The sequence below is a fragment of the Lithobates pipiens genome, unplaced genomic scaffold (assembly GCF_037356315.1).
Source record: "Lithobates pipiens isolate NorthernLeopardFrog02 unplaced genomic scaffold, aLitPip1_a1.2 Scaffold_18, whole genome shotgun sequence".
Classification (NCBI taxonomy): Eukaryota; Metazoa; Chordata; class Amphibia; order Anura; family Ranidae; genus Lithobates; species Lithobates pipiens.
In genome coordinates, this window is record NW_027507758.1 from 430,554,046 (window position 1) to 430,573,577 (window position 19,532).

General features: G+C 39.2%; 1 protein-coding gene across 1 annotated transcript in view; it reads right to left on the minus strand.

Annotated features, from left to right (window-relative positions):
• Positions 1-19,532, minus strand: part of SCHIP1 (schwannomin interacting protein 1) — a 595,708-nt gene that overhangs the window by 436,522 nt on the left and 139,654 nt on the right. The window contains exon 3 of the mRNA XM_077488067.1: positions 19,086-19,166. Within this exon, the coding sequence (XP_077344193.1) occupies positions 19,086-19,166 (81 nt within the window). The remainder of the gene's footprint in view (positions 1-19,085; positions 19,167-19,532) is intronic.

The window sequence follows — 19,532 nt, forward strand, 5'->3', positions numbered from 1 at the left end:
ACCTCACAGAATTCCATGGGGGTGCCGCTCACACCGAGTGCCTTTGCTCTAGGGTGTCACTGTCACCAGTTAAAGCGTAATGGACAGGCAGCGCCCCCTGCATAGTTTGCCAAATACCAGAGAATAAATTAGGAGGGAGATCACACAGGGACACAAGAGCTGAATCACTCCACTCCTTCCGCCCGGCATTCTATAGAAAAGCATTCTAGAGCAACGGTGCAGCTACTTTTGCTTCTAGAGCAACAGTAGCTGCAGCATCACTCTGGAATGCTTTTTTAAAGGGGGGGACGGGAGGAGCAAAGTGATCCAGCACTAGTGCACCTGTGCAGTCTCCCTCCTATTTGATTCTTCGGTATTTGGCAAACTATGCAGCTGGCGCTGCCTGTCCATTCCATTAATTAGAGGGCAGTGACACCCTTAGAGCAGCAGTTCCCCCTAGATTTGTCACCTGGGGCACACCCCCTTCCCCCCTAGCTTTGGCCCTTGCATTACTTTAACTAACATTTGTGTGGTCATGCAACAGTGTACCCAAACAACAGCTATTGTTATTTTTTTTCCCTCAAATAGAGCTTTCTTTTGGTGGTATTTGATCACCGCTGCAGTTTTTTGCCCAATAAACAAAAAAAGACAATTAAAAAAAAAATCAAATTTCTTCATCAATTCAGCACAATATGTATTCTGCTACATATTTTTGGTAAAATAATAATAATAATAATAATAAGCGTATATTGATTGGTTTGCGCAAATGTTATAACGTCTGCAAACTATGGGATATTTAAAAAAAAAATATTTTTGTTTTTTTACTAGTAATGGCTATGATCAACGACCTATAGCAGGACAAATCGGGCACCTGACACTTTTTGGGGACCAGTGGCATTATTACACATGATCAGTGCAAAAAAATATGCACCGTCACTGAACTAATGACACTGGCTGGGAAAGGGTTAATATCAGGGATGCTCAAAGGGTTAACTGTGTGCCTAGCCTGTGCTTACTCACTGTGGGGGAGGTGCTTTGACTAGGGGAAGGCAAAGATCCGTGTTCCTTAGCATAGGATCAATACCTTCCCTTTTGACAGAACGACAATCTTGTTTATATAGTCAGATTGTGGTTCTACCTGTGTCTTGTGTACCCGCTGCTGGGCTCCTGCTGTGTGTCATTATAGCGGGAGGGGTTCGCTGGCACTGTGTGCCCCAGCCCAGAAGTGTCAGATCACGTACGTGATCTGACACAGAGTGGCTGCCCTGTCGCAGTAAATGTATGGTGGATGGTCCAGAAGTGGTTAAATATACTTTCATATGCGTTCTGCCTTCAGAGTCCATGAGGGGTCTTGATGCACTCGGTGCATCTCTTTGTTCTTCTGTTAAAACCTTGTGCATTAGTACTGCTTGGACCTTGAAGAAGGGGACATACCCTAAAAGTTTGTCCTGAAAAAATTTATTTTAGTGCAAAAAAAAAAAAAGTATCAGTACAGTACTCAGTTGTTACTATCAGAGTCATAAAAACCCCTGCTAAAATCTAGAGAATGACCAAAGTTGTTACACCCTTTTACATGAGTTTTCTGGAAAAATTCAGCTGCATCATTACTTTTATCTTGTATTTCAATCTACCTTTTGCTTTTAATTTTTTTTAAGATTTAAGGGGGAATTGGATAAATCCATAAGAAACAAGAAAAATGCTTTAATAGGAAAAGAGATCAAAAAGCCACAAGAAAACAATCAGAAAAGTCACTGATGGCCATTTTCAGTCTAGAGCAGAATTATCTCTAGGAATTGATCACAGAGTGTGATTCAATACTAGAGAAAACAAAATGTCAATATTCATTTACAGCACAAAGCAAATGAGAACATTTTTTTAAAATTCCAACTAAGATACCATAATGGTAAAATGTCTCAAAGTAATTGTCTTGTTGAGATTTCTCAAAGGAAATGTTATGTTTGAAGAGTAGCTTATACCTACACATAATGGATTTTTATTTTTTGTGGCCAAAACTACTTTAGAGGATGCAGCACTTTCACTGTAATGTAAAACACGTTCATGTGTTTAGAAAAGTTATAAGTGGTATACCCCTAAAGTAGCAGCATATCATCATACAGCATTATTTTCCCATGCAGATTGCCATGTATAAAACCTATAATTAGTGCGAATCAGGGCAGCCAAGGCCTCGATAGCTATAGCAAATAGGAGCAGGGATAAAAGAAAATCCCTGTTTAGTTCCTCTACCCAGAACAAATGTGTCTGAAACCCTTTCTGTATTTCTAATGGCCACTTGTGAAGCATGATTTGATAGGCGGCCCAGGAGATGAACCGTGCACCAAAACCAAATTTGTCCAGCACCGCCCACAGGCACCACCAGTCAATACTGTGAAATGCCTTACTAGCATTGAGAGAAGGTAAAGCTCTGTGGCCTGTGTTGTTGGGCAGCATACGCATATTTAAAAATATTGCTGTTGATTTATGCGGCATTAAGGCCAGCCTGATCCGAATGAATAATGGTTAGTATAATCCCATTCAAGTGTAGGGCCAGCACTTTGGCCAAACGTTTTACATGGCTCTGTAATAATGATATCTGCCTATAGGAACCTGGGTCAATTGGCACCTCGCCAAGAAAAAAGATAGGCTGTGTCTTTAATGCTTCAAGGAAATCTTCAGTCTCTTGCTCCCTTCTTGACAATCTGAAGGATTTGATAAGATCCACAATCACAAAGGGAAGAAAAAGTCCCCTCTCCAAGCACTTAACAGGAAGTATTTTCTTGGGTATTAAAGACAGAATCTGAGCTATAAACAAACAGTGCTTCCTAGTAACAGTGGCTTTACCACATCCTTGAGTCTTGTATTCCACTTCTTAATTATGACCTTATCTAATTTGGAGCACAAAGTATATCCTCTAAAAAGGGAAACCAAGCCTTAGAGAAGAAACATCTCAAGTCATAGTTTTGTATCAGATGACTCTACAAACTGAATTAATTAAGACTGAGGAATGGTACTCCAATCAATTCAGCCAGGGCATTGGTGATAAAAGCAGCTGTTTTGAAGAACACCTGAAATAATTCTGGAGTATGTTCTCTGGATTTCCTGTTAACAGTTCATTTTGTTTTCTGTAACTGTTCCATCTAGATTTTGGAATTCGAGCCTATGCAAATGTAGCGCACTACCCCCTTAGGAGCTGCTGTGTTTTTTCATTACCTTTTTGTCAATGACCCTGCTTTCAATCCCCCAGGCAATTTCAGGACACCAAACAAACTCTTAATTTTATAAAGCTTTATTCTGGGTGTAATTGGAGGGCTGTTGAATGGAATATATGAAATGCCCCATCCGACCCCAACTCTGAATCCAAAAAGGGTACTGATTAGTTGCAGTAGTATTTGGTAGTTAAACCCTTCTAACGATCCTTTACACCCGGTCTTCCTGAAGTACTACATGATAGTTGTCCCTCCAGGGACCAGACGTTGGCCTCCCTGGACTCCTCCGGCTATCCAGCTCTGGGGTCTCTGAACCCCCAGGCCTTCAAGCCTCCGCCCAGGGGCTCCAGGGTCTCTGAACCCCCAGCGCTCTGGCCCTTCTCCCTCTCAACTCTCTGAACTCCCCCGGGACTCCCCTGGAGCATGTGACCCCCCTTTTTATATGAGAGACCTCCCGTTGACCAAGGAAATTAACCATTGGTCAACTCTCTCACATGAGTTTCCTGCCACTCAGGCCTCAGTCCTTCCTCTCTTTCCAACAAAATCCACTGCCAAGCAGAGGAGGTATCACTGAGCCCAAGTGTAGGCGGCCACACCCCCATCTACTCTGACACTACCAGCCTCAAATAAACAACCAGGCCTAGAAAAGAATAAGACCCTGGCCAAATTTACCTATCTCAACATCCTACTCTCTCAAAAAAAATCCTCTAATCACCTTCCTAAACAGAGGGGGCGCTACACAAGTAGTGACAATCAAGTGTAATAGCAGAAGCAGAGGTGTCCTAGGTTTTTCAGAAGGTAGCTGTCACACAAAGGCTCTTTCAGAGATCCAACAACGTCAATAAACAAATCCAATATTTAAAAAAAAAGATAAGTCTATAGCAATTTAGGATAAATACACATTGGGCATAAACCATCTCATTCAATGTAAAGGGCCTTTTTTAATGGTCCTGTGAATAAAGAACTTCTGCATTCCTTTTGAATAACCTCTGTAAGAACTTTCTGTAGTAGAATAACTTCCAATTTTTCTCTTATACATGCCATCCTGTGTATGGCCTTGAACTGAAAAAACCCACACACTGTCCGTGATTTGTTCTGAAACATAAATGGTTTTGAACAGCATGTCGGTTTCTTCTGCTGTAAACATATACTTATAGGCTTTATTTGGCTCCATCTTATCCTTATGTTCTCCTTCCTCGCTAGAATTCATACTCTCCTCAACATCAGCATCCTTATCTTCCTACAGTTCTTTATTTGCAAATAAACAAAAAGGCATAGGAGTTGATCAAAAAGAAGAAGTGATAATTATCCATCAAAACCCCCCAAAAGCTGTCTCTGATAGATTGTTAATAGGATGCAAACAGCAAAAGTTTGATTATCCAAATGCTATCCAATCTATTACTGCAGTATCTAAACCATTAAGATTTATACTGTGGGTTCATTTTGAAGCAGATTTCTTCTGCCTCAAATAAACAAAAACATTTGCATTAACATGCATAAAGAGATTGTGAAAGTCAAATCTTATGCTAAGGCTTGCCAAACCCACCTGCTAACATGCAGTGGCACAGCAAAAGTTAAAAAATATGCCAACTGTGTCACTGGAAGTGACATGAACAACCTGATTTTGCATTAGTCCACCCATAGCCCACCAATTCAGAGGGGGCTCAGGGATCACAGATTTATCCAGCATGGGCAGAGACGCGTCTACAACCAGTTCCTCTGGCATTGGTAGGAATCATTTAGAACCCGAACCCACGAAATGCGTAGATAAAAATTCTCCTGCAACTGGCTTTAGTTTCAAAAAGGAAACCTCTATAAATGGAAAAACCACTGCTGAATGGGTTTGACTATGTGAGTATAGCTAAGCCTCAAGATTAAATCATTTCATTATAGAAAGCCCTCCAGGGTTATTTCAGGTATTGAAATGGAACCTGAAAGACACAGCTGAGGTAGCATATGAGATTCCAGCATTTATATGCTGATACCATTTATACACAGACTCTTTGCTATAACTGCATAGCATACAGGTTTTTTTATGCCCTTTAGCTTTGCAGTTCATTGCTCAGTCAGCTGGTCAAATATTATTATTTTTTTTTCAGTTTTAACAAAAAACTATACACATTCTCTGGTGCACCTTAAAAAAACCAGAAGGCACAAATACAACATTAACTAAGCAGCAAAATGGAACTGACCCACATGTATGATCAGATAGATAGGTTCAGGGTGCACAAACATCCGGTAATGCATATGGACCTACAATCCAAGTGTACTGTAATGAAGTAATGCTTGCTTTTGTTCATTTTCTTTAGTGAATCTGTCCCATGGTCTCATCTATCTGTAAGTGGAATCTGTGTTTTTAAAGGCCTTAAACATTCCTACCTGCACCATGTGTTTGTCAGAACAAAGAGAGTGGCGCCTCTGGGTGCAGATTTTAACAAGTTTAATTGTCACTTAAAAGTGGCAACTCACATTTGAGAAGTAATATATAGGCATTAAGGTGATCCCAACAAGGGGACATAGTCATCTGTGAATGTTCCAATCCTGTGGCGGAAGAGCGCTGTGCTCACAGTCACGCCAAAGATGTTACGCCGGCTGTGGTAGAGGAGAACTCAAGATGAGGCTTGTAAAGCAGATGGTAGGCAAGGATGGATGACGTCACCTGTATGTGACGCCTTTCACGAGCATGCATGCTGCAGATGACACGGCAGCTGTGCTCCTTTCTCAAGCTAGCCTGTGGGACTAATAGGCTTCATTATAAAGTATACATATGGGGAGGGGCCAAAAGGAACAGCTAATCATAGTAATGAAAATACATACATATCCCATTACAAAATCTCTCTATGTCTAAACAACTGCGGAGCAACCATGATATGGGTGAAAATATAAAAACATATTAAGTATATTAACCCCCCCGGCGGTATTCCCGAGTCTGGCTAGGGGTGAAAATTCAGTACCATTAGCGGTAACCCCGAGCCAGACTCGGGATCGCATCGTTGGATCCAGGATGAGTATGCTTACCTTATCCCCTGGATCCAGCAATGTCCCCCCTTCGCTGTGCGAGCGGCTCGTCCTCCGCTCGATCTATCACGGAGCCAGGCTCTGTTCCCTGCGAGCGTTGGGCACAGGAATGGAGAAAGCCACAAAATTCAAAAGTGAAGCACACACATTATATACAGTATAATGTAATTTTACAGATTACATTGCTGTATATAATTATTTCACATCCCCTTTGTCCCTAGTGGTCTGTCCAGTGTCCTGCATGCAGTTTTATATATATAAAACTGTTCTGCCTGGAAACTGGAGATTGTCCATAACAACCAAAACTGTCCCTTTACATCAAAAGTGGTTTTAGACCAGCTAGAAAACAGTGATAATAAATTAGAATCACTCGCAGAATTGAGCGATAGTGATTCGTGGGGAAATGCGTCATCAAATACTGAAAAGTAATGACAGTGACAAATCTGCAACTGAGCAAATTTCAGTGTATTATTGTTATATTATTATTTGGTATAATTCTTTATAGTTATTTATTATATTTTAATTTATGATTTTGTTTTTCAAATTTTATCATACCCGGGATGTCTACTAGACTCTGGTTTGGACAGATTTAAGTGAGTTATTCCTAAGCCCTTGTACACACGGTCGGACATTCCGACGGAAAATGTCAGATCGGACCGTGTTGTCGGATAATCCGGCCGTGTGTGGGCTCCATCGGACTGTTTCCGTCGGAATATCCAATGGACAAAGTTTTAGAGCTGGGCTTCCGACAACATGATCCGATCAGACTTTGTGCCACGCATGCTCAGATCAAATTTCTAGACCAAAGCTATTGGCTACTAGCCTGAACGTAGTCCCATCGTAATGAAATAACGTCATCACGTTACGAACGATCGGATTTTCCGACAACTTTGTCTGGCCGTGTGTATGCAACAGTTTCGGATAAAATCTGTCGGACAAAATCCAATGGATTTGGTTGTCAGAATGTCCGACCATGTGTACAAGGGCTTAGAATTGCAGACCTACATTATAAAACGCCAAATGTCCATGCAAAATAATTGTACCGCTTTCAGCACCAAAAATCTGAAATAAACATACCGCTAGGGAGGTTAAATAAATTATAAAATATATGAGGGGTTATTTACTAAAGGCAAATTTACTTTGCACTACAAGTGCACTTGGAAGTGCAGTCGCTGTAGATCTGAGGGGGACATGCAAGGAAAATAAAAAACAGCAATTTAGCTTGCACGTGATTGGATAATAAAATCAGCAGAGCTTCTCCTAATTTCAGATCTTCCCCTCAAATCTACAGCGACTGCACTTCCAAATGCACTTGTAGTGCAAAGTGAATTTGCCTTTAGTAAACCCCATGGTGTCCACAAACATAATAAGATGAATATTAAGTGAACCATTAGGATAAAAATGTATTAAAAAATGTATTGATTAACTAGAAAATTATTAATTCATGGAAATATAATTAAATGATATAAAGCAATAACAGAATAGATAAATAATCACACATAAATCTAAAGGACATTATTATGCACATATGAGCAATTAATACACGGATTAAAAGGGGAGGGAAGGGGGGAAAGGAATAAGAAGGGGGTGGGGAGTGGCCATTTTACACACATTGCAATGGAATAAGTTGAATACGTTTAGAAATGAATTTGTTGTTTTACGATACAAGGTCAATGTAATAAGACCATTAGTAATGTATAGGAGAAAGATGGAATTTTTTAAGTGTGATGAATAATGGTATTAATAATAAATGCTGAAAGCGATATGGTACATGCCAAGAACTGCCCGTTCTTGGCATGTTGCTGTAGCTAATCTGGCGGCATCCAAGGTTTATGCATTTGTGTGTGTGTGTGTGTGTGTGTGTATATGTGCATCTGGATGTGTGTATGTACACACATATATGTATATGTATCCGTTAGATCCTTTGTAACTGCATGACTGTATTATGACCTTGCATACTATCATACAGTATACATAATGCAGAGTATGGTTTCTGAACTATTGTTCATGTACCATATCGCTTTCATCATTTCTTATTAATATCATTATTCATCGCGCTTATAAAATTCCAACTTTCTCCTATACATTGCCAACGGTCTTATTACATTGACCTTGTATCGTAAAACTAAAAATAATTCATTTCTAAACTTATTTAACTTATTCCATTACATTGCATGTACAATGGCCACTCCCCGCCCCCTTCTTATTCCTTTCCCCCCTCTTTACCTTCCGCCTTCCCTCCTCTTTTAATCCGTGTTTTAAACCGTGTATTTATTGCTCATATGTGCATAATAATGTTCCTTTAGATTTATGTGTGATTATTTATCTATTCTGTGATTGGTTTATATCAATTAATTCTATTGTCATTAATTAATCATTTTCTAGTTAATTAATCAATTACATTTTAAATTCATTTTTATCCTAATGGTCCGCTTAATATTCATCTCATTACATTTGAGCACACCATATCATTTTACAATTTAATATAATGAATACATTTTTATATTTTCACTCATATCATGGTTGCTCCGCGATTGTTTAAACATTTTGTAATGTGATATGTATGTATTTTCAGGTGTTAAGGACTATGATTAGTTGTTCCTATTGGCCCCTCACCATATGTATACTTTTTTTCTAATGAAGCCTATTAGTCCCACAAGCTAGTTTGAGAAAGGAGCGCGGCTGCCGTGTTATCTGCAGTGTGCATGCTTGTGAAAGGCGTCACATACCAGTGACGTGATCCATCCTTGCCTACCATCTGCTCTACAAGCCTCGTCTTGAGTTCTCCACCGGGGCCGGCATAACAACTTCAGTGTGACCATTAGCACAGCGCTTCTCTGCCATAGTATTGGAACGTTCACCGATTACTTCTTCCCCTTGTGGGACCGGGTGCGATGTTATGATGTCATGCCTGGCCTCTGCATTCAAACCAATGGCAAGGAAGCTGAGATCATTTATTTATTTTTATTTCAGGCTTCCCAGCCTAGAGATGAGATGTGGGGTCTTGTTGACCCCATATCTCACTGTAAAAAGGACCGATCATGCCATATTCCTATTACAAGGGATGTTTACATTCCTTGTAATAGGAATAAAAGTGATCAAATTTTTTTTTTTAAAGTGTCAAACTAAGAAAACAAAAGTAAAATTAATGAAATTAAAAAAAAAAGGAAAGCGTCCCTGTCCCCACACATACGCAAGTCCCGCCCACATATGAAAATGGTGTTCAAACCACACGTGAGGCATCACCGTGAACGTTAGAGTGACAGCAATAATTCTAGCACTAGACCTCCTCTATAATTCAAAACATGTAACCAGTAAAAAAAAATGAAAGCGTCGCCTATGGGGGATTTTTACGTTTGGCGCCATTCCATGAGCATGTGCAATTTTGAAGTGTGACATGTTAGGTATCTATTTACTCGGTGTAACTTTATCTTTCACATTATGCAAAAAAATTGGGCTTACTTTTATTTATTTATTTTTTTGAAGCATGAAATATTGCTGCCCAAATACTGTGCGAGATAAAAAGTTTGCAAAAACTACCATTGTATTCTCTATGGTCTTTGCTAAAAAAACATATATAATGTTTGAGGGTTCTATAACTTTCTAGCAAAAAAATTATAAATTGAGAGAATTGTCAGAATTGGCTTGGGTGGCAAGTGGTTAAAATCTGCACCCTTGTTTTTTTCAGTGCCTTTGGAACCAGTGCTGGACTTTCTTTTTTACTCCCACATGGTCCTTGGACTTTTTAACTGTCTTACAGACTGCATATATATGCCTGATGCATATGTAATTTTAACACTGTGGGATTCATTGTTCCAGTTCTTGTGCCTTTAATTGGTTTGTTGTAACCATGTGTTTGTCACCTACATGAAGTTCAAACATGAGGACTGCGGACTGCATGGCTGTATGGTCTTGCAGAAAGGTTACACTAGTGTTGCAATAAGGCACTGGGTGTAAAAGCAATACTGTGCTGTCCTGCTCTTATCCCAGTGGAACATTTCTCCTGTGACCCCATCCTATAATTGTAATTTCCCATGCACCCCATCTGCAGATCATCTCTCCCTGTTTGCAATACTTCTCCCCTCAGCTCCATCCTACTTCTCTCCTCCATTTTTTCTTCCAATATCCATTATCACCCCCCTCCATTTCTTGTCACCCTGCCCCCCAACTGAATTCCTGACACCCTCAATCATATGTAATTTATGTAATAAAAATTTTAATTAACCCAAGGTAGGTATTAGACACATTTTCCATAACATCTCAAATTAATTCATCTCCTAAAATGTAAATTAAAAAACATGCCAGGCAGTGACCACTTACTGTACGCTTAATAAAACAATATGATAACCAGGGTGATTGGCGCTACCTACAAGTAAAACTCCTTATATGTATGTATATCAATATATAATTCTGAATATATCATGTATTCATCTAGAAGAATATGTATATAATAGAAGGAGGCATAATTCCCTAAAATCGCATAAATGCCAAAGTGTGGTTTGAGTAGGCAAATTCCCAGTAAGAGGCGTATGTAAATGTGCTAGTGAGCTTATAATCCCAAACACGCAAACTGTAAGTGTAAAACGCTAATATAGATACATATGCAAGAATTTTTTGCCTAAAGTCGCATTATCGCCAAGATGTGCAAAAAACCAAATAGAATCTGAATTTTGTATTGTGAATTTTAATTTTACTAAGCACATTTATATACACCTTCTATTTGGTTTTTTGCACATCTTGGTTTTTTGCACATCTTGGTCATTTACATACGCCTCTTACTGGGAATTTGCCTACTCAAACCACACTTTGGCATTTATGCGATTTTAGGGAATACTGTCTCTTAGCGATACAGATACAAAAAATTCTTTTTGGTTTCTAGTTTGTTGTCTGGTTTTCGTTTTTTCCTTTTCTGTTGCTTATTGGAATTATTTGTTAATCCCAGGAACTTATCTTTAGTAGGAACTTTGTTGTTTTTTGGGAATTCTGAGTAGCTTGTGAATTTCAAATTGCAGATTGGTAGTTTTTTGGGGTTATGCCTCCTTCTATTATATATATATTCTTCTAGATGAATACATGATATATTCAGAATTATATATTGATATACATACATATAAGGAGTTTTACTTGTAGGTAGCGCCAATCACCCTGGTTATCATATTGTTTTATTATTTTTTGGAGGAAACACCTTTTGGAGTTTCTTTCTTTTGTGGGTGGCAGCAACCTAATGATATAACTAGTATTTAGCTGTAGCTACTGTTACTACTATCCTCTCTTACTTCCCACCGTTGTCGAGCGCGTTTTTTTCCTTTATTTTTACTTACTGTACGCTTGCTCTTAGCCCTTGTACACATAATCCGACTGTGTGTGGTATGCATCGGACTGATTCTGTCGGAATATCCGTCGGACCCAATTTTCCAACATATTGGAAATATTTTCCGACCAACTGGTCCGACCGGACATACTCCGATCATGTGTAGAGAATTCAGATTGGACCAAGTGCCACGCATGCTCAGATCAAATTCCTAGACCAAAGCTATTGGCTACTAGCCTGAACGTAGTCCCATCCTAACGAAATAACGTCATCACGTTCTGAATGATCGGATTTTCCGACAACTTGGTCCGACCGTGTGTATGCAACAGTTTCGGACACAATCCGACAGACACAATCCGTCAGACAAAATCCGACGGATTTGGTTGGCAGAATGTCCGACCGTGTGTACAGGGGCTAAGAGAAAAAAGTTTGCCAATACAACGATCAATAGGATGTCATCAGCTTTTGATATTGTCACAATTAAATACAGTCACAGTTAGTTGTTCAGGATTTCAGACATTAATTTTTTTGGTAAATTGATCCTTTGAGGCTAAAAAAAAATCCTGAAGGATGAAGCCTGCAGTAGAAGTGGTAGGCATCTGACACTCCTGGATATGTTGAGTGCTGAACATTCTGGCAGAGGCTGCAGCACTGGAATGGAGGAAAGGTAGGAGACACAGGCCATCAAAAAAGTAGGTATAATAACTTTTTTTTTATTGCAGGGGCCTTCCTTTAGGACTTTTTTTTTAACCTGACAGGGTCACTTTAACTAAAGATTTATAAACTCCATGTCTGAAATCCTGGACAGCTGACTGATAGTTGTAATGCCGCGTACACACGATCAAACAAGCGGGTGGAAAAGTCCGGCAAACTCAAGTCCGCCAGACAATCCCCCTCCGGCATATTTTTTGACCCAAAAGTACGGCGGACTTAGAAAGAAGTTTTGCACTCCAATCTTCCCGCCGGACTCGCATTTCGGCGGACATTCCGGCCGTGTGTATGCCAGTCCGCCGTACTTTTGAAATGAGCGGACTTTTCCCGCCCGGAGAAAAGTCCGCTCATTTCGAGCGGGTCTGCAGGTAGGCGGGGCCCGCGAAGGAGACGTCGCTGGCCCCGCCGCCTGGTATGGACTTAAAGGGGAACCCCAACGCCGAAAAAAATTGGCGTGGGGGTCCCCCCAAAGTCCACAACAGACCCTTGTCCGAGCACGCTACCCGGCCGGCCAGGAAAGGAGGGGCGAGCGAGCGCCCCCCCTCCTGAGCCGTACCAGGCCGCGTGCCCTCAACATGGGGGTGCCTTGGGGAAGGGGGGGCCGCGCGGATTCCGATAAGCCCCCGACAACCAACGGCCAGGGTTGTCGGGAAGAGGCCCTTGTCCTCATCAACATGGGGACAAGGTGCTTTGGGGTGGGGGGCCGCGCGGCCCCCCCTTCCCCAAGGCACCCCCCATGTTGAGGGCACGCGGCCTGGTACGGCTCAGAAGGGGGGGCGCTCGCTCGCCCCTCCTTTCCTGGCCGGCCGGGTAGCGTGCTCAGACAAGGGTCTGTTGTGGACTTGGGGGGGACCCCCACGCCGATTTTTTTCGGCGTTGGGGTTCCCCTTTAAGTCTATACCAGGCGGCGGGGCCAGCGACGTCTCCTTCGCGGGCCCCGCCTACCTGGAGACCCGCTCGAAATGAGCGGACTTTCCTCCGCGTGTGTGGGTGAGTCCGTTCATTTCAAAAGTAGGGCGGATAGTACGGCGGACTTAGTACGCCGTATTAGTCCGCTGAAAAAGTGCCGTGTGTGGGCAAGTAGCCCGTTTGGAAAGTCCGACGGACAGTCTGGCGGGAAGTCCGCCAGACTAAGTACGTCGGACAGACGGCTACGTGTGTACGCGGCTTAACAGTTTCAGACCCAGCATTCGATTTATCCCTGTACTATCAATAACTTTTCACTTTTAATGAAAGGTACTTGGATTTTCTCTGGATGGGTACCTGATTCTGTCAGTATCAAGCTTCCATCCATATGTTCTCAAAATAAAGAAGTGTGCATTATAAGTAAACCATGCACAAATTAGGTTGTTATACCACTTTTACGCACAGGTAAGCATATAATAAGGCTTACTTGTATATACCATGAATATCTCCTAAACCTGCATCATTTTGGCAGTACTAAGTACTAATGTTTCCACTGCTGACCCTGAACCCTGCTGCTAAAAGGAACAAAGAGTTAAAAAAAACTGTTTTAATTGAAACAAATCTTTACCTGCAATCTTTCATTCAAAGCTCCAACACTCTTTTTTATAGACATTGGAGGAAGGTTTTTAATCCTCATAAAATAAGTACCATAATGTTTGCCATGGACTGTTTGTACAGACAAAAATAAATTCTACAGATAGGCAACAGACATGTACCAATTTGAGATTGTTGCAATTAAATGTCCTAAAGATAAATAATAATAATAATAATAATAACAATAATAATATCAATTTGAAATAGTTCTGTACACTATTTCTATTTCCTTTACTAAAAAGACTGAAAAAGGCGTACACTGAAATAAAGACATATTGTCTGACTCATTATAAGATCTTGATTTCTCACTGATCAATAAAGCTATAAAAACACTACCTGGTTATTGCCACTGGGAAAAGGCTCTTCTAAAAGAAAAAAAAAAAAAAAGAGTCTGGAGCTAGTTGCCTTTCTAATATTCTGACAGCTACACTAGATGATTTCAGTTTCAACTAAATCTATCCCCCATCATCATTGCACACTGAGTGCACCATAGGGAGAAGGTCTCATTTAACCTTGTCCTTTAGTGAAAGATTAGAAACACATTGAATCTGTATCAGTGCTATATGAAGTTCTATCACTGAAATGTAATACTGCCAGCCAACGTATATGATACATTTATTTATATTGTATTATTATACTGTAACCCTGAGATAAATCAAGCCACATAAATGGCTGCTGTATTGGACATGAATTGAAATCACTTTATGGACTAAAGTAGGTGAAGTAGCAGAGTGCTATAAAGTATTGGTATCTGAAAAATGGACCCGAGCAATGAGCCTTGAGAAAAAAACATTTTATCTCACATATTCCTGTTTATTGTTGGAAAAGAGGCTGATCTAATGATATATTTACTGATAGATAGTTGCTAATAGAAAATGATAATAGAAAATAAATTGTGCAAGTGGCTTATCAGGGTCTAGGCATTTCATTTATAGTAAAGCAATGTTTTAGTAGCATTTTATAGTGGGTTGTCACTTGCTTCACAACATATTTACATCACTGTAACCATAATGCCTTATTTGATAATGGGGCTAGGGAGTAATGTTTTTATGGCCATACATTAGCACAGTGATTGGAATGCAGGAGCTCTGTATTAATCTGTTAATCTGTTATTAGTTTCATTTAACTGTGGACAGTGGTGACATTCAAGATGATGGGAATTAAGAGAATAACAAATAGAATTCTTATAAATTATATTTTACAGTCCCAAATTGCCCAATTCCAATGTTCTTTCCTATTTTAAGAAAAGGCAATTTAGGATTATGCCTCAAAGCCAATATAGGTTTACCTAAAAATCTGCTAAGATTCTTCCAGTACTGTAAATGGTAAAACAAGTTTATTGGAATAACTTTAAACAAATGACAGATCCTTATGAATCTGGCACAAGACTCATATTATTGTCTTGATATCTATCTATATATATATATATATATTGGTTACGATACTGTAATGTAAGGCATCTAATAGGCCTGCTATAAGGAGAGGAGACCATTGTGAGTCCCAATACTTATATACATATACACACACACACACACACAGTATATATATGTTTTTAAGCAACTAAAAAACATCACAATATACTGTTAACAAAAGGACACCTAAATTTAAATATTTTTTTCAGATTGACTTGAGATACTTTATCCCAAGAGTTCATTGGAACAAAACACTCCCCTAGAAAGTTGACATATAACGGGAAGGTTTGGATGTACAGCTCCCAGAAAGGTTATTTACTGGACTGTGAATTTCTCCCAAAGACACCTTTGATGGCTACTACTATACAAAGTATTGGGACTCACAATGGTCTCCTCTCCTTATAGCAGGCCTATTAGATGCCTTACATTACAGTATCGTAACCAATATGCTTGAATACTATCCAACTTTTTTAGAGACAGACAGTCTATGTATCTTTGATTAAATAGGCAATTCACTGAACATTTACCCAGCATTAACCCATTTTTCAACCAAGATATTCACTTTATTTACCACATTCAAAGGAGACTCACCCAACATTTGCCAGGTTAAAATGGAATTAAGCAACGTTCACCCACATCTGTTCTTCAATGGGAAAAGTATTTTAAAGTGCAGATAAGGGCAACCAAACTGATAAGAGGCATGGAGGAGCTCAGCTATGAGAAGAGATTAGAGGAACTAAATTTATTCTCTCTTGAGAAGAGTAGAATAAGGGGGGATATGATCAACATGTTCAAATATATTAGGGGTCCATATAGTGAACTTGGTGTTGAGTTGTTCTCTGTACGGTCAACCCAGAGGACACGGGGGCACTCATCTAGAGGATACATCTACATCTAGAGGAAAAGAGATTTCATCTTCAAGTACGGAAAGGTTTCTTCACAGTAAGAGCTGTGAAAATGTGTAATAAACTCCCGCCAGAGGTGGTTCTGGCCAGCTCAGTAGATTGCTTTAAGAAAGGCCTGGATACTTTCCTGATGGTACATAATATAACTAGGTACTAACATAGGTAAAGTTGATCCAGGGAAAATCCGATCGCCTCTTGGGGGATCAGGAAGGAATTTTTTTCCCCTGCTGTAGTAAATTGGAGCATGCTCTGCTGGGGGTTTTTTTCGCCTTCCTCTGGATCAATTGTGGGCATAAAATTGGGTATTTGGATTGTACGATTATTTTTTTATTTGATTTATTTGATTTTAAGGTTGAACTGGATGGACTTGTGTCTTTTTTCAACCTGACTAACTATGTAACTAACTATGTAACTATGTTCTGTTCATCCTATTTATCACTTACTGAATATGAGTTCCTTGCACAATATTCAAATGGAGAAAATCTCATTTCAAAGTGTTTTTTGCCTAGGAGCTATAAAGAGTTTCCCCACCAATGTCCAATGCTGAAGGGCTGGCAAAGTGAGGCAATTAGGTGGTCATCCCCTACCTGGTGAACTGGACTTATGGATCCCTCAGACAAAAGTATTACAAACAGTTTCACAGTTTAGCACCAGAGACATCTGTTGCCAGCAGATGAGTGAAATGACTTCCATTATTTAACAATAGTTACCAAGTGATGTGCCCAAACATTCAGCCAGGGATAAGAAAATAGCCTTTACTGTTCTTAAGGTATTCAAATAGAGTACTGTGGGCTGGAACCACAGGCTGAATTGACCACTTCAGCTGACATGGGAAAACAAGTGTGTAGGTGCTACAACCTTCCTACATAACAGCTTTGCCCGGTTCAGACCTCAAGGCTGCTGACTCCTCCAACATACCAGAATAAGAAAAGGGATGGGCGGCACTTAGGATGACATTCAAACAATAGTATTCCTTTATTGAAAAGACATGTACAATGCTGTAAAAACAGCCTAGGCGTTTTGGATGCTAGTTCTTAGTAATGGCTGCCACACTTGTATAGAAAAGATAAATTTTTATATCTTGGCTTTGGGCCTTTTAATTCAGTGTTAGCATTATAAGGGCTATGCACACTGGGCTTAAAAAAACGTCAGTTCCTTTGCTAGAAAACTCCTCTCAAAATCACATTCCACAAGGGATTTTTTTATTCTGCCCCTAAACGCTGATTTTAAAATATACCTCTAAACGTCCCAATGTGCATGGACACATAGGATAACATTGAGCTTATTCTACAGGAAAAACACAAAACTCCTGTAGAAGCAGCTGTTGGCTCTCCTGGGCAAAGCACCATTATTGAACGTCGGCCACTTTAATAGCTCTAGGGGGCCCGTGGCACGGCGCCGGAGCCAATGCGCATAACCAGCCACCCGTGACTGCTCCTGAGAGGGACAGAATGGGGATATGTCAATGTAAACAGACAGATCTCCGTTCTGTCAGGGGAGGAGAGACAGATCTGCTGTTCCTAGTGAATAGGAACAGTGATCTCTCTACTTTTCCAGTCACTACACTCCCCCCACAGTTAAAAACACCTCCCTAGGGAACACTTAACCCCTTGATCAACCCCTAGTGTTAACCCCTTCCCTACTAGCGACATTTATACAGTAATCAGTGGCTATTTTTAGCACTGATCACTGTATAAATGTCACTGGTCCCCAAAAAAGTGTCACAAGTGTCTGATCTGTCCACCACAATGTCACAGTCCCACTAAAAATCACTGATCACCGCCATTACTAGTAAAAAAAAATAATAAAAATAATAAAAATGCCATAAATATATCCCTTATTTTGTAGATGGTATAACTTTTGTGCAAACTAATCAACATACTGTTATTTTGATTTTTTGTTTGGATATGTATTATAGCAAAAAGGTAAAAAATATTGTGTTTTTTTTTCAAAATTGTCAAAAATAAATAAATAATAACACAGAGGTGATCAAATACCACCAAACAAAAGTTATATTTGTGGGAAAAAAAATTAATACATTTTGTTTGGGTACAGTGCCACACGACCGTGCAATTGTCAGTTAAAGCGACGCAATGCCATATCACAAAAAATAGCCTGGTCATTCAGGGAGGTTAAGGTTGATGTCACATACAATGATATAGAATGTAAATATTCTAAATATGATTTCTTAAGCTCATAATTTCTTGAATTGTCTGTCTGGGGATGAGCAAAATTTTAAGTTTAGCTCTCCATTTTGACAAAATCTGTTGTAGTCAACGTGGAAGGCAAAATTAATAGATGTTTTTGTAGATTTTCAAGTTAAATTACATGGCTCATGAGGGTTACAAAAGCTCAATTCAACTATTCTGGATTGGCTTTTGTGCTATAAATGGACTCCCATTAGGCTCATTATTTCACTTTTATGCTCAAAAAATAAAGACAGTGAAAAAAATGGAAATATAAAAATAAAACAATTATAGCAACAGTACAAAAATTATGAATAAACACATAAAGATAAAAAAATAAAAATAAAAGCTGGAGACAAAGAACACTAAATTAAACAAACTAAACTACCCTAAATACCCCCCTTACCCCAAAAAAACACTTTAAATAAGGATAAAAAGGTAGCTAATTTTCCTGTTCACCAATATTTCACCCAAGGCAAAATTAGTACATGTGGAACAAAATGATTTTCACCAACATCATTCTGCTTATCCGTTGTACCACATGACTGATTTGGATATAATACCATGATAGAAGACACATGTGTCAGTAAAGATGCAATGGAGTTTATTTATTAAAGGCAAATCCAATTTGCACTACAAGAGCACTTGTAAGTGCAGCCGCTGTATATCTGATTTAAGTTACATTTATCACAGAAGATTGTCATATGAAATCATGGAAATTCAAAAGCAAATAACATAAAAAATACTATTCTAAAAATATTTTCATTCAAACTCATTTTTATATTAAAGATTTCACTCACATTTTTACTTTTGATTCCAGTGGCTGTTGACAGCCCATACATTTCATACTATTATTATCTACATCCATGTCATCTTGGTGGCTGTAAAAAATTTATATAAAAACATTTTATTAAAGCCATATATACATGACAGTATATTAAATATGCTAATAAGCCACTGAAAGAAGAAAACCATTAAATGCCTTTACTTTGAACAGTTTTGCCTCCAGACATTATAATCTGCTTTCATGTTTGCCAGCCATATGTTAGTCCCAAATACCATTGTGATTTATGATAGAAATGCAATTTAAATTAATAGTTTATATTTCAGCATTATATATTTAACCAAAAGAAGATCAAGAGCTAGCTTATTGAGTAAATTAGACAATTTTAATATAAAATTCTTGTAAAATAATACTACAACAACAAGTAATTGAACATAAATAAAAAATGTGGTTACTACACACA